Genomic DNA, 14,458 nt, shown 5'->3' on the forward strand with positions numbered 1-14,458 from the left:
GAGAGGTCATTGTGCCATCACAGAAACACAGCTCTGTCAATAGAGGCAGAGACTCTGGAGGATTGATCATTTGGTACAAATCCGAACTACAAAATCTAATTGATCCCCTCAAAATTGGCAAATACCACATTTGGTTAAAACTAAAAAAAGAACTTGTACTGACAGGAAAAGATGTGTTCCTTTGCGCAATATATATCCCCCCCTCAGAATCCCCATATTACTCAGAGGAGATCTTCCCCACCCTCGAGGAAGAGACGTGCCATTTCCAGGCCCAGGGAAATGTGCTCATCTGTGGGGACACAAATGCGCGCACAGGAACACTACCTGATCTAACGAGCACACGAGGGGACAGCTTTATTACAGGCCATACTGTTTCTAACTATCTTAATCTCCCCCATAGAAACAACAGTGACAGCACCGTCAACAAAAACGGAAGGGATCTTTTGCAGCTCTGTAGAAGCCTGGGTCTGTACTTTGTCAATGGTAGGTTACGGGGGGACTCTTTGGGGAGATTCACCTACTGCTCACCTCTTGGCCACAGTACAGTAGACTATATGATCACAGACATGGACCCTTTCTCTCTCAGCTCATTCACTGTCAAGCCACTAACACCTCTGTCTGATCACAGCCAAATTACGTTGTTCCTCAAAAGAACAGACCTGGAAACAACCACACATTCACAGCCCAGTAAGCTGTACAACATCAGAAATTCATACAGATGGGCCCAAAACAGCACAGAAGAATACCAGAAAGCAACCTGGAACCAAAATATCCAAACACTCTTAGATAACTTTCTGGATACCACATTCACTCACAGTAAAGAAGGCATCAATCTAGCAGTACGAAACATCAACTATATATTCAGGCAAACGGCAAAAGAAGCACAATTGAAATTGATAAAAAACAAAACTAAAAAAATCACAGATGACAACTGGTTTGATGCAGATTGTAAAATTATAAGGAAAAAACTTAGAACACTATCCAACCAAAAGCACAGAGACCCAAATAATGGTGAATTACGCCTTCATTACTGTGAGACTTTAAAACTCTATAAACGTACACTCAGAACCAAAAAAGCACAGTACAACAGCAAGCAGCTGACACTAATTGAGGAGTCCATAAACACAAACAACTTTTGGCAAAATTGGAAAAAACTAAAAAAATCTAAACAAGAGGAATTAGCAATACAAAATGGTGACATATGGACAACCCATTTCAAAACACTCTACAACACCGTTCAAATTGACACAAACGCAGAACAACGCCAAATCCATGAGAAGTTGAATGGATTAGAAAAAGCTATAAAGGACAATCAAAACCCATTGGACTCCCCAATTACTGACCAGGAGCTCTATAAGAAACTTCAGGCTCTCAAATTTAAAAAAGCCTGCGGACCTGATGGCATCCTAAATGAAATGCTCAAACTCACTAGTGCAAAATTTCAATTGGCTATATTAAAATTGTTTAATTTGATCCTGAGTGTAGGTTATTTCCCTGACATCTGGAATCAAGGACTCATAACCCCAATCTTTAAGAATGGAGACAAATTTGACCCTAACAATTACAGAGGCATTTGTGTGAACAGTAACCTGGGGAAGGTTTTCTGTAGTATCATCAATGTAAGAGTTCTAAACTTCCTTAATAAGCACAATGTCTTGAGTAAAAGCCAAATTGGATTTATACCAAAACATCGCACAACTGATCATATTTACACCTTACACACCCTGATAGATAAACATGTCCACCAAAATAATACCAAAATATACACTTGCTTTATCGACTTCCAAAAAGCATTTGATTCTATTTGGCATACAGGACTGTTCTACAAAGTTATTGAAAGTGGTGTAGGGGGTAAAACATATGACATAATTAAATCAATGTATACTGGCAATACGTGCAGCATTAAAATTGGTAAGAAAAGGACAGAATTCTTTAACCAGGGGCGGGGCCTTCGTCAGGGTTGCAATCTGAGCCCTGCACTCTTCAATATTTACATTAACGAATTGGCCACTATTCTAGAAAAATCCTCAGCCCCTGGTGTTAGTCTCCACAATTCAGAAATTAAATGCCTACTCTTCGCAGATGACCTATGCCTGCTGTCACCCACAGCACCTGGCCTACAGCAGAGCCTGGACCTGCTAGAGCAGTACTGCCAGACCTGGGCACTGGCAGTAAACCCCAAAAAGACTAAAATAATGATTTTCCAGAGAAGATCCAGATCTCAGGGAATTAGACCAAAGTTCTCAATTGGTACAAAATATATAGAGTACTGTACACACTACAATTACTTAGGTTTAAAAATAAGCTCAACTGGACACCTTAATGAGGCAGTGAATGAACTGAGAGAGAAAGCACGCAGGGCATTCTACGCCATTAAAAAGCAAATTCAAATTGAAATACCTATTAAAATTTGGCTAAAACTAATTGAATATGTCATTGAACCAATTGCACTTTATGGCAGCGAGGTGTGGGGTCCACTTGCAAAACAAGATTTCATCAAATGGGACAAACACCCCATTGAAACCCTACATGCAGAGTTCTGTAAGATTCTCCTACGTGTCCAGAGGAAAACTACAAACAATGCATGCAGGGCAGAATTAGGCCAATATCCACTAATAATAAAAACTCAAAAAAGAGCAATTAAGTTTTGGAAACATCTAAAATACAGTGACCCCCTCTCATATCATTACCAAGCCCTGCAATGCCAAGAGCTGAGCAAAGAAAAGAGTCCCCTCATCCAGCTGGTCCTGGGGCTGAGTTCACAAACCTGTTCTACTAACACACTGAAGCCTCAGGACCAGAACATCCAATCAATCAGAATAAACCAAATTACAACACAGTCAAAACAAAACTACATTGCTTATTGGGAAACACAAGCACAAACACAAAGCAAAATGCAGTGCTATCTGGCCCTAAATCGACAGTACACTATGGCTAAATATTTGACCATGGTTACTGATCAAAACCTTAGAAAAACCTTGACAAAGTACAGGCTCAGTGAGCACAGCCTTGCCATTGAGAAGGGTAGACACAGGAAAACCTGGCTCCCTGTAGAGGAAAGGCTGTGCAACCACTGCACAACAGCAGAACCTGAGACGGAGCTGCATTTCCTGACAAAATGTCAAAAATATAAAACAATTAGAGAGTGTCATTTCCCCAAATTTGAAATCCTTATTCAAGGTTTTAAAGACCTCTCTGATGAGGATAGGCTACCCATCCTGTTGGGGGAGGACGCAGAGAGCTGTGGGTTGGCAGCGCACTACATTGCTGCCTGCCATAAGTTGAGGGACAGTGTCTGACAGACCAATAAACCTGCACATGTCCTCAACTGTATGATTATTGTTATTGTTGAATGTATGGTTATATTGACCGTTGGTTATTGTTGTTACTGTTGTCCCGTTGACAATTTTTGATTCTCATTTTTATTTATTTTTTATATTGTAAATATCCAAAGTAAGCTTTGGCAATATGTACATTGTTACGTCATGCCAATAAAGCGAATTGAATTGAATTGAATTGAATTGAGAGAGAGACACGACAGAGAGAGAGAGAGAGACGACAGACAGAGAGAGAGACGACAGACGACAGAGAGAGAGACGACAGACGACAGAGAGAGAGACGACAGACAGACAGACAGACAGACAGACAGACAGACAGACAGACAGACAGACAGAGAGACGACAGACAGACAGAGAGAGAGAGACGACAGACAGACAGACAGAGAGAGAGAGACGACAGACAGACAGAGAGAGAGAGAGAGACGACAGACAGACAGAGAGAGAGAGACGACAGACAGAGAGAGAGAGACGACAGACAGAGAGAGAGAGACGACAGACAGAGAGAGAGAGACGACAGACAGACAGAGAGAGACGACAGACAGACAGAGAGAGAGAGAGACGACAGACAGACAGACAGAGAGACAGACAGAGAGACAGACAGAGAGACAGACAGAGAGACAGACAGAGAGCCATGTATTCATGAAAAATGAGATTCCCAGGTCTTCTGCTACGCTTCTGCATTTTTCCTTTTGAATGATGGAGTTGGCTTGTGAGTGATAAACAGCCCGGTGGCCTAACTGATGGGTCTCTGCTATGGAGGTGGCAGAGGGAAGGTACAGTAGTTTCCTTACCTTTATCTTTACGGTGACAGTGGCCAGGCCTGGGGGCATGCTCCCTCCACTGTCCAGGGCTTCCACCACGAAGGTGTGGTCCGTGGCTGCCAGGGTCTCAAAGTCCAGCGTCTGCAGCACAGAGAGCTCTCCAGTCACTGGGTTGACAGCAAACAGTTGCCTGGCTTCCGGGGTCCGGATACGGAAGGTGATGTTGGAGTCCAGGTCAGAGTCTTTGGCCTAGAGGAGATGAAGAGAAGGAGGAGGAGGAAGGAGTACTGCAGGTAAGAAACAGTTCAGTGTCCTGTATTAGTGCATCTCTGGTCTATGGGACTTGATATAAAGTCACTTTTACTGTAGTTATAAATAGGTATATGTAAGAAACAGTTTCCTATTAGCTAAGAACACAACAGCCAGAAAATTATACAACGTTACAGCATGAATCTTAAGTCTGTTATTCAATAGGCAATAATAAAAACAAAAGAATCGAGCAATTCTAGTTTCTGGCACTCGTCGGTCAAATCACAGTGACAAGCAGTAATAACTACTCAAATCCATTGTTAGGAGAGAGACCTCTCTCCTGACAATGGATTCACCCCCCTGCGTCTGTGTGGGTTGTGCATGTCGTTTTCTTTTTCACGTGGAGGTGTGTGTGTTCACATGGAGTGTGTAGGGGGAAGAATAGCTGTGGGCCTATACACAGATAACCCCCTCTGACCATGCTAGCTCAGCCATTAGTGGCTCCACTAATCTGCCTAAAATATCAGCCTATCAGCATGCTCGGTGTGGAACGGGGAGCGACGGGAGGCCACGGTGATGAGAGGTTTGACACTGCAAGGGGGATCAGTGCACTAGGACCAGGCAGACACTGTCTGGCCGTAAACTGTCAATCAACCAACCCAACCTGAAAATGTCCATGATTAGCCTCACACAGGGAGATGTGACTGGTCTCCTCAAAAAGGTATTCTCTGGGCTGACTAACAGCAAATAACCACAATTCTAGATAGTCCAGACGATACACTCAACTTTTGGATCAAAGAAGAAGCATGTTCTTGGAAAACGCAAATAACCACAATGCTGAAGTCAGGTTCTTGGAAAACAAGCAGGTTTCCAATCAACTTCATTTCACCTCAGAGTATAATGGGGTGAAAAAAGTTCCTACTCCACTCAGCTCCTGTTCGACCTTTCCTCAGTGCACTTGACCGAATAGAGGGCCATGTAAAAATGTCAATGTCTGAGGTTTTGATATCCTCTGTCAATATGCTCTAGGCTATCCGTATGCCTCCTGACCTTGTGTGCTTTGATGTACTCGCGGATGCATTTGGACTGTGGAGCGTTTGAAGTAGTAAACACATCCCCGCCTCGTGGCTCCTGAGTGTGCATGGAGCATGCTGTGCACTCTTGGACACACAGATGCGCACACGCACAGGCTGGCAATCACACATACATCATGCACAAACACACACACACACACACACAAACTCACAGTAAGCTGAAGGATGACCGTCTTCATAGGACTATTCTCCGGTAGATTGACCGTATAGGAAGGTTGTGAGAACACCGGACTGTTATCATCCACATCCAGCACGGTCACCGACAGAGTCAGTGTGGTCCTCCTGGGGTCCTCCACCGCTCCGTCCTCCGCCTCCACAATGAGGTCATACTGACCCCTGACCTCTCGGTCCAGAGGCACGGCGGTGGAGATGGTGCCATTGGAGTTGACCCTGAAGAGGTTGGCGTGGTTGACTAGTCGGTAGCGCACCTGGCCATTAACCCCCGCGTCTGGATCTGTGGCCTGGGTGGGTGGGTGGGGGGATGGATGGAAGGAGGGAGACACAGGAGGTTAGACCCTCCATATCAAATCAAATGAAATGTTATTTGTCACATGCGCCGAATACAACAGGTGTTCACCTTACAGTGAAATGCTTACTTACAAGCCCTTAACCAACAATAACGTTTTCAGAAATACCCCCCCCCCCCCAAAAAAAAAAGTAAGAGATAAGATTAACAAATAATTAAAGCAGCAGTAAATAACAATAGTGGGGCTATATACAGGGGGTAACGGTACAGAGTCAGTGTGCGGGGGCACCGGTGTCGAGGTAATATGGACATGTAGGTAGAGTTATTAAAGTGACTATGCATAGATAATAACAGAGTAGCAGCAGCGTGGGGGGGGGGGGTAATGCAAGTAGTCTGGGTTGCCATTTGATTAAATGTTCAGGAGTCTTATGGCTTGGGGGGTAGAAGCTGTTTAGAAACCTCTTGGACCTAGACTTGGTGCTCTGGTACCGCTTGCCATGCGGTAGCAGAGAGAACAGTCTATGACTAGGGTGGCTGGAGTCTTTGTCAGAGGAAGGCCCTAAAAATTGTCATCGCCTGGTATAGAGGTCCTGGATGGCAGGAAGCTTGGCCCCAGTGATGTACTGGGCCGTATGCACTACCCTCTGTTGTGCCTTGTGGTGCAGCTGTAGAACCTTTTTGAGGATCTGAGGACCCATGGCACATCTTCTACCCACTTCATCTACCCACGTCTCATGAGGGGTAACAGGTTTTGTCGTGCCCTCTTCACGACTGTATTGGTGTGCTTGGACCATGTTAGTTTGTTGGTGATGTGGACACCATATGGCAGGCATCATGCATACATTAATAGGGAGGAACTCTCACACACACACATGCAGACATATACACAACACACACAAGCACACAGGTAAGTGCACCCCCCCCCCCCCCCCACACACACACATACAAACAAACACACACAGATGCACACACACACACACACACACACACACACACACACAATGAGACACCTGTTTCAACAGCAGGGAGAGAGCAGTACACAGATCACAAGCAGACAGCCTTACACAGGTACACAGTGTTACAGTTTAACCGTCTCTTCAAACAGCCTGTTGTGTCCTCTCTGTCATGCAAATGGGGGATTTGTTTGTACCGCAAGTTACGCAGTTCTGTCTGTATACTGTAGGGATTGTATTGTATCCATACAGCATTAATCCTTCCATTGCACTGCGGATTTGTTCGAGGTTGAGGACAGTGGTTTTCCAATGCACTCTAATGAGCTAACAGAACATATAGCTCATGATGAAACTATGTCGTGTGTTCAGAATTGTCCTATGCCGTTCCATTATAGTATATCCTGCATCTGTGTTCTGTTACTGTAGTATAGGCCCACACTGCACGTATCTCTGCATTTGTTGCTACATGTGCATCATTATCCAGGTCCTGTACTCTGCTCTACCCTGATAGCGCTCTTATCTGGCTCTGATCACAGAGGTTCCCTGCATTAATCATCAAGGTGGTAATAGGGAGGCTGACTCCACACCCATTGACTCCAGACTTGAAGGCAGGAGCCAGATGACATGAGAAGCCAGGATCACACAGAATGATCATATCATCACTCTGATGACTTTGTAGGATCACGACACCATGATCCCATTGAACAAAGGAAGATAGTAACTTAACATCTCACCTCCAGATTGGGAGCTAAAAGTAATTGAAAAACGGAAAGAATCTTGATGTTGAAAATGGCATTTATTCTACTAAAAGGCAAGTGATAATTGACTTGAGGGTGTTAAGGTGTCACACCCTGATTTGTTTCACCTGTCTTTGTGCTTGTCTCCAACCCCCTCCAGGTGTCGCCCATCTTCCTATTATCCCCTGTGTATTTATACCTGCGTTCTCTGTCTGTTTGTTGTCAGTTCGTCTTGTCAGGTCTTACCAGCATTCTTTCCCGCCTTCCTGTTTCTCAAGTTCTGTTTCTGAGTTTTTCCCGATTCCGACCATTCTGCCTACTCTGACCCCGAGCCTGCCTGCTGTCCTGTACCTGTCTGACTCTGACGACTAACCTCTCCCTGCCCTCGACCTGCCCTTTGCCTGCCTCGTGTTTCTAATGAATAATCTGAGAACTGTACTATCCGCCTCCCATGTCTGCATCTGGGTCATATCATTATTTGTGATAAAAAGGGAGAGTGGACACAAAATGTTTCTTTTCAGAGACATTGTTGGAGTGGTACAGAACATTTATTTTCCACCAGAGAATGAAATACATTGAGGAAATGTAAATTAATCAATCTTGGTGGAAATACTGAGACGGGATCGGTTTGTAATTTTCATAAAAATGGAGATTGCCTTCACTCAAAGCATATTGCAATGCGGGGATTTAAAAAAATAATAATACGGAAATGCTGCTCCTGCTGTTGTTGTACAGAACACAACATCCGGCAGGAGATCGGTAAGATACCATGAGAATAATAAAGAACATGTTGACTCGACTGAAGTCTGAAGACCCAATCGTCGAGCCAAAATAATGAAGATAACTCTCCATTCAGTGACGGCATGAGTTCAATACATTTCTATCAGTTGCTAAAGCAACCAGGACCTGGTAATGAAAGTATTCATCTTCTCAGCAATCAATGAAAGGTTGACTTTGGGCAAAAATGCAAAATAACGGGTTTTACCTGTATAACTTATCAATGCACCATCATACCAGTTCATTTAAAGCATGTTATAAAAATGGATAATGGTTGAATAAGATATTTGGCTACAGAAGTGCCATTTCTTACCGATCTCTACAGCTTCCATCCAAAAACAAATCCTGCGAAATGATGTCAACACTACAAGTGGCTAGCTTAGCTAATGAACCAGAATAACACGTCGATGAGGCACCAGATGCACACCACAATTCTGTTCGTAAATTGAGAAAGAGGAGTTGGACCATTAGTCGTGCCCAAACTCGACCTTTAAAAGTGAATGATTTGATCACCCTGCTGCAGGATAACGTTTCTGCAATGCAGGAAATAAAAATGTAGTGCATTTCAAATTTCAGACTTGAACATTTCCATTACTTACAGTTGAAGTCGGAAGTTTACATACACTTAGGTTGGAGTCATTAAAACTCGTTTTTCAACCTCTCCACAAATGTCTTGTTAACTGTTAACCTCTTTTCTACCCTCCCTGTCTGAATGATGTGCCCAAAGCAAACTGCCTGTAGCTCAGGCCCTGAAGCCAGGATATGCAAATAATTGGTACCATTGGAAAGAAAACACTTTGCATAAATGTTAGAATAATGTAGGAAAATATAACAATAGATATGGTAGGAAAACAACCAGAAATGTATTTTTTGGAGAGACCATCCTCTTAGAAATTCAAGAGAAAGGTCATATTGAAAATTAGCTCCCTGGATGTAATTCATATGGCTTCCACAGGGTGTCAGCAGTCTATGTTTAAGGTTTCAGGCTTGTAACTTAAAAAACTTATAAGAAATATCAGTGTTAGCAGAAGGACACAGTCTTGTAAATTCGTGTTTATGCGCGCTATGAAGACATTACACACCTGCTAAAATCGGTTTCCTATTGAACATACTTCTTTCCGTAAGAAATATTATAGTTTGATTACATTTTAGGGTATCTAAAGAGTAAATAGAAATGTATTTTGACTTGTTGAAACAAAGTTTAGGGGTAGATTTTCGGATTCCTTTCTCTCGTTGTTGAACGAGTGGATCACTCAAATCGATGGTGCCAAATAAACTGACTTTTTGGGATATAAAGAAGGATTTTATCTTACAAAACGACACTACATGTTATAGCGGGGTCCCTTTGGATGACAAATCAAAGGAAGATTTTCAAAAAGTATGTGAATATTTAATCGTTATTTGTGAATGTATGAAACATGTGCCGGTGGAAAAATATTTCCTCAAACAATCGCATGGCATGTTTTCACAGTAATAGCTACTTTAAATCGGACAGTGCAGTTAGATTAACAAGAATTTAAGCTTTCAGAAGATATAAGACACTTATATGTGCATAAATGTTTACAATCCATATTATTAGGGAGGAGGTCAGAGACCTGTCCATGTGGTGCCAGGACATCTACCTCTCTCAACATGATCGAGACAAAGGAGATGATTGTGGACTACAGGAAAAGGAAGACCGAGCACGCCCCGATTCTCATAGACAGGGCTGTAGTGGAGCAGGTTGAGAGCTTCAAGTTCCTTGGTGTCCACATCACCAACAAACTAACATGGTCCAAACACACCAGGACAGTTGTGAAGAGGGCACAACAAAACCTATTCCCCTTCAGGAGACTGAAAGTATTTGGCATGGGTCCTCAGATTCTCAAAAGGTTCTACAGCTGCACCATCGAGAGCATCCTGACTGGTTGCATCACTGCTTGGTAGGGCAAATGCTCGGCCTCCGACCACAAGGCACTACAGAGGGTAGTGTGTACGGCCCAGTACATAACTGGGGCCAAGCTTCCTGCCATCCAGGACTTCTAGACCAGGTGGTGTCAGAGGCAAGGCCCTAAAAATTGTCAAAGACTCCAGCCACCCTAGTCATAGACTGTTCTCTCTGCTACCGCATGGCAAGCAGTACCAGAGCACCAAGTCTAGGTCCAAGAGGCTTCTAAACAGCTTCTACCCCCCCAAGCCATAAGACTTCTGAACATTTAATCAAATGGCTACCCAGACTATTTGCATTGTCCCCCCTATTTTACGCTGCTGCTATTCTCCGGTTATATTGTCTATGCATAGTCACTTTAACTCTACCTACATGTACATTTTACCTCAATTACCTCGACTAACCAGTGCCCCCGCACATTGACTCTGTACCGGTACTCACTGTATGTATCCTCGCTATTGTTATTTTACTGCTGCTCTTTAATTATTTATTTGTTACTTTTATTTCTTTCCTTTTTTTTGTTGTAGGTATTTTTTTTAAACTGCATTGTTGGTTAAGGGCTTGTAAGTCTGCATGTCACTGTAAGGTCTACACCTGTTGTATTCGGCGCGTGTGACAAATACAATTGGATTTGATTTGCAGAGACTCCGAGCTATGTCTCACACCGTTCATCACACCAGAGCCCAACCGGTAAACACTACAATATGGGCATAGCTTCATTATCTAGTGAGGAAGAGAGGGCATGCTGAGCCAGAAAGAGTACAGTGATTTCTGCTTCACTTGTCTGTGAAGCTCTCTCTCTCTCTCTCGTTAAGTGAAATCAGTAACGTGTCTTGATGGCTTGATACACAGAGCAAAACGCCTCTCAGGAGCAGACACTGAATGTGCCAAGTCAACTCATTTGTCTTGCAGACAGTGCCTTGGATCACATGGATCAACATTATTCATATTATTATTATTACAACTGTGTTGACAGGACATGGACATAAATCAGAAATGTTGCATAAATAACACCATAACACACATGGCGGTAACCCACCATCTCTACTAACATCCATTTCAGACAGGAAACGCCACGTATTCGTTTAACCATTTATTAGTCTTGGCTCCGTGGTGGTGGCTCACTGCCAGAGCATACATAATAATTACAAGCAGAGTCCAAACAGGTGGAGCCTGGGGTGGGAAAACAGAAAACAGACTCGCATGTCGAGTAGCGCGTGTTACAACAATAGCGTGTCACCGAGAACGCCAGCGCATAGCGTGCGCGTGGCAGCCATCAGAGAATGTGTGAGCAGAAACCTGGCCAACTAAATAGACTGCCACATCGAGGTAGAGTGATGAATCTAACTGGTGCAATATCAGCCGACGCAAACACTCAGGTTTCCTCTATGAACCTGCTGTGCTCGATGCGTTCCCAGATAGAGGAAGAAACTGTACTCAGATGTTTTAGCGTTTAGTATTCCATCAAGGCTTACTCATTTCGATGCACATATTGATGCAAATCCAACTTGGCTGATCATATACTGAGACAGTATGGGCGACGTGCTGATCACACACACACACACCAGAGTGCGTGCATCGATCATCAATTATTCCCAGCAGTCAATGCAGCTCCAGCTACTTTCCTTCCAACTCTTCACCCAGGTAAAACATTCATCGTATGATTCACAACACAGCGGTGCGCGGTGCTGCGCCGCACAACACCACACAGACTCCCTCCAAAAGATGTCTGCCTGCATTATCCCCCGCTTACTCCACTAACAATCCCCAGCCCTATTAAACTACACCACTAATTACAACTCCTCGCAGCTTAACAGAGCCCAACAAAGCTACTCATTATAGAATGTCCCTGAAGGTGACAAATGATTTAAATTACATTTATTAAATTGGAAAATGATTAACAGCGGAGAGGCAGGGAGCTCGTGGGGGGCCATCAGCCGCCTGGGCCCTCTCTGCTCTGGGCCTCCTGGCAGCTGGGCACACATGCTGGGGGGATCAACAGGCCGAGCATAGAGTGGGGCCATTGGCACTCGGCCATAACCTCCCTGTGGGCCTCTGATTACAATTAGCCAAATGGGACAGGGAGAGTCAGCGAGAGAGAGCCACCAGAGCCACAAAGGAACAGTAGGGTGTACTGCTGCAGGTCAGGTACAGATAAGTTAAATCGCATGGGACAGACTATTTCAATGTCAAAGGCCCCGTGGACAGTATGCCTGCTTATACAAGCTGCAATTTACATGTTGATAGATTCAGTGCAACAGAAACATTACTCTACAGGGCAAGCCAGCAACAGTACACTGACTTACTCATCAGACAGATCTTAACATGAGAGCATTATACAAGGGGCTATGTATGAGCCAGCAATGTGGACTATACAGTACATATACAGCGTGGCATACATAAAGGCAGGCTTACCTTTACTTGGCCCACAAAAGAGTTGGCCTCCTCCTCTGTAACTGTTAAGTTTTGGGGCATGAGTGGATCGAAGACGGGGTCATTATCGTTGACATCAGTGACCACAATATTCACAGTAGCCGTGGAGGTCTGGAAGCACAGAATAAAAACAACACAAATATTGATCTCTGTTTTGAGCAAAGCCTCTGGCAAGACAAATCAGCGGGAGTTCTTTCTCTAAAACAGTAGCTTAAAAGCACAGCAGACTTCTCTGTATGTCATGACTGACCCAATCAGAATGTGAGTGAATAAATTCTTTGTCATTCTTAAACTCTCTAATCAAATAATACATTTGGTTTCATTATTCAGGCCCAGGGTGGGTTTTCATCAACAAATCCACTTGTTTCCTGATTAACAGCTACAGCTCTTGCAATAATGCTGATATATTTGCATTCGCCATCATGTGAGGAATGACAAATCTCCTCAGCTTTAGGCGAATTAGCATTTTTGTGTTTGATATGACAACGAGATGCTCCCAAAGCAAACACATTTAGTTTTAGGTTCTTTTAGACGGTGCATCTTGTCAAAATGATCACTTGATTAACAAAGACTACTGAGCCGTATAGATATAGCACATTAAATCTCTTCAGAAACCAGGATGTCATGACACAGGGACTAATCTTGAGCTGGCTACGAGAGCATCCTGTGACCATAGCGACTTGCAGTCTATTATAGAAAATAAAACATGGAGTTCAAGGCTTTTAGAAAACGGAATTAATCAAATGAATGAATGCCCCTTTTGACTTCTAACCACACGTTTCCCCCGATAGAAGAACAGAATCCAGGAAGATCATCCGGGTCAACAAGTGCAGGTAATCACATTTGAATTTGTGTCATTTAGCAGACGCTCTTATCCAGAGCGACTTACAGTTAGCGCATCCATCTTATTAAGATAGCTAGGTGAGACAACCACGTACTGTATCACAGTCGTAGGAAGTACATTTTTCCTCAATAAAGTAGCTAATCTGCAAAGTCTGTGCTAGTACGAAAAGACAAGTGCGAGTGTTCGTGCAAAGAAGGCGAGTTCATTAATCAAGGTCGTCTATCACACTACTTAAAGTGGAACTGACACATATTTAGTACCATCAAATCTTATTCAAATATGCTCATATACAGTACAACCTTGGGAAGAATAAGACAATATTTTTCATAGTGTGAGAAGCGAGCACATAGAATGTGATAGTTGTCATGTTTTCATACATTCATAGAACGTTTGGAAATGACGTAGAGTCAGGAATCGGTGAACTTTCTATAGTAATATTAATGGGAAAGCAGGGCCATTAATGCGCTTCGGGCCATTCATAGAAATGCAGTAAATAAAACAACGAATACAAACTTGTCAGTCTCGTCCTGGGCCAGAATCTACACAGACCGGTGTGCCATAACCAATCACAACTAGATTAGGCAAATAAACCATGCCAACAGCACTTTGATGTTGCACTCCACTGGACAGGCAGCGGAACAGCGCAACATCTCTCCTTGAGTTGCCTATCCAGAACAACAACAACCTTAGCCTGAACCATACGAGTTCAAATCTAGCACAGAGGACAGTAAACCCTGTCAAACTTCTCAGACGGGGAATAGTAGCCTGCTCGGCCTCCTGCAGTGCCCCCCAGCCCAATAACAACATGGCATCCTTCCAGCTGCTAGCCAGCTAGCTACAAGGCTCTGTCATGAGGTTCTAGCTAGTTAAATGACTTAG

At 43.6% G+C, this 14,458-nt stretch overlaps 1 protein-coding gene across 1 annotated transcript in view; it reads right to left on the reverse strand.

Moving 5' to 3' along the window:
• Positions 1 to 14,458, reverse strand: part of LOC115201174 (protocadherin-15) — a gene marked incomplete in the record, with an annotated part of 207,797 nt that overhangs the window by 75,671 nt on the left and 117,668 nt on the right. The window contains 3 exon segments of the mRNA XM_029764542.1: positions 4,130 to 4,348; positions 5,595 to 5,903; positions 12,718 to 12,846. Of these exon segments, the coding sequence (XP_029620402.1) occupies positions 4,130 to 4,348; positions 5,595 to 5,903; positions 12,718 to 12,846 (657 nt within the window).

This window comes from Salmo trutta, chromosome 10, assembly GCF_901001165.1.
Source record: "Salmo trutta chromosome 10, fSalTru1.1, whole genome shotgun sequence".
In the NCBI taxonomy this organism is placed as follows: Eukaryota; Metazoa; Chordata; class Actinopteri; order Salmoniformes; family Salmonidae; genus Salmo; species Salmo trutta.